This window comes from Bison bison, unplaced genomic scaffold, assembly GCF_000754665.1.
Source record: "Bison bison bison isolate TAMUID 2011002044 unplaced genomic scaffold, Bison_UMD1.0 scf7180017864068, whole genome shotgun sequence".
NCBI lineage: Eukaryota > Metazoa > Chordata > Mammalia > Artiodactyla > Bovidae > Bison > Bison bison.
The window spans coordinates 1,839,088-1,840,788 of record NW_011494640.1 but is presented as its reverse complement, the minus strand read 5'-3'; the positions used below and the strand labels follow the sequence as shown (position 1 = coordinate 1,840,788).

Below are 1,701 nucleotides of genomic sequence, written 5' to 3'. Positions count from 1 at the left end.
GTCATGGACCTTCCTTCCTGGCCAGCTGGCATGTCCCACCATTCCAAGATCCTCTAGCCACCTCCCTTGGGGAGGGGGGTCCTGGTGGCCTCTCTGACCCCTTTCACCATCCCCAGGAGTCACTCCCTGCACCCCAGGGACTCCCCCTTCTTCTCTGCCCCCTCGTTCTGTTGCAGGTGAGGGTTCGCATTCAGGAGCCCAGTGCTGAGGGTCTAGGGGTGAGTGCTTCTGCTCTGGCCACGCAGTCTCCCTCCCTGGAGCTCACACAGGTCAGGGCAAATGTGGGGGTGCACAGGTGGCTGGGGAGACGGTGCCCCCGCCCCCGACCCTGGGGCTGGGAGGCTGTACCAGGGACAAGGCCTCAGTTCCTCACCCCTCCCCCACAGCGCAGCCCAGTGGAGGCTGAAGAGGAGGAACCTGGTGAACAAGCAGGGGGCGAGGACTTAGGTGAGGGGCTGTGGAGGGTGCCCCTCAGCCGCCGCCTGTCTTCCAGGAATTTCTGGGGACACACGGGCTCATGCCCAGCTCCTGGCCTGACCCCTGCTGGGACTCCTCTCCTCCCCCCACCATCTGCCTGCAGTCCTTCCCCAAAGGGGTGGGGCTGCTGGCTGCCTGGGCTCAGCAGACAGACATCCTAGACACCTTGGGTCCCTGAGGTGGGACCCCTTCCTTACCTCCTGAAGCCCCTCAGCCTTGAGTTGCCCCACACCCTTGCCCCTGAGCATCCCCTGGGAGCCCATGACACTCTCTCCCCACAGCTCAGCTTCAGCCCCAACAGCAGAAGCCACCCCTGGATATTGGGATACGGGGCACCGTGGTCCGCACCATGCAGGAGGCGTTGTGGAATCGGTAAGGCCTTACTCCCCCTCCTCTGACACCTGGCACACCCTGAAGGGCTGCCCTCGCATGTCCCACCTCCCGGGGCTGTGCTGTGTTCTGAGGGCTTGTGTGTCTATCACTAACCGCATTTTGTCCTGTGAGGTCATTTGCCCACACGGCAAGCCAGTGGAGAGCCGGATTTGAGCCTGGGTCTCTCTGGCTTCAAGGTAGCGCTTTTCCTTTAAGCCACTGCAGCTCTCAGTGTCTGCTCTGTCCTTGTGGATATCACCCACAGAAAATGCTTTCAGACACAGGGCGACTCTGTGCTGGGACCATCTCAGAGATCTGAGCTCAGAGCGCTCATTTTACTAATGGTGAGACTAAGGCCCAGAGAGGGCAGGATTTTGCAAAGGCCACACAGCAAGTCAGTGGCTGATTCAGGGTTATACCCAGGACCAGGTCTCCATCCTCTGCCCTGACCAGTGCCTTATCCTCCCACCCCCCGGCTTCTGCCCGTCCATCCATACCCTGGTTCACTGGTCAGGGAGAGCAGGGGCCGAGCAATCGGACCTTGCTTTTCCACTCATTATGTGGCCTTGGCAAGCTCCTTATCTTCTCTGAGCAGCAGTCACCCGTCTGTAAGTGGAGAATGATAGTACCTGTTTCTCACAGAGTGAGATGGGTTCACTTAGGAAAATGTTCAGAGTAGAAACCAGAGTTGGCCCAAACCCTGCTCCGCACCCCTGCTCGCTCTCAGGCTCAGTGCCCTGGCCCTACCCTTGTTCCCCTCCCCACCCCACAGCCGTCGGAAGCACCCAGACCTGGTGCTTAGTGAGAAGGTCGTGGAGGGCATCGCTGCTGGCATCGAGGCAGCTCTCTTCA

General features: G+C 60.3%; 1 protein-coding gene across 1 annotated transcript in view; it reads left to right on the top strand.

Moving 5' to 3' along the window:
- The window catches only part of SPOCD1 (SPOC domain containing 1), a 32,306-nt gene that overhangs the window by 21,459 nt on the left and 9,146 nt on the right, over positions 1-1,701 (top strand). Inside the window, exons 4-7 of the mRNA XM_010837083.1 lie at positions 177-269; positions 387-447; positions 759-849; positions 1,622-1,700. Coding sequence (XP_010835385.1) covers positions 177-269; positions 387-447; positions 759-849; positions 1,622-1,700 — 324 coding nt within the window. The remainder of the gene's footprint in view (positions 1-176; positions 270-386; positions 448-758; positions 850-1,621; position 1,701) is intronic.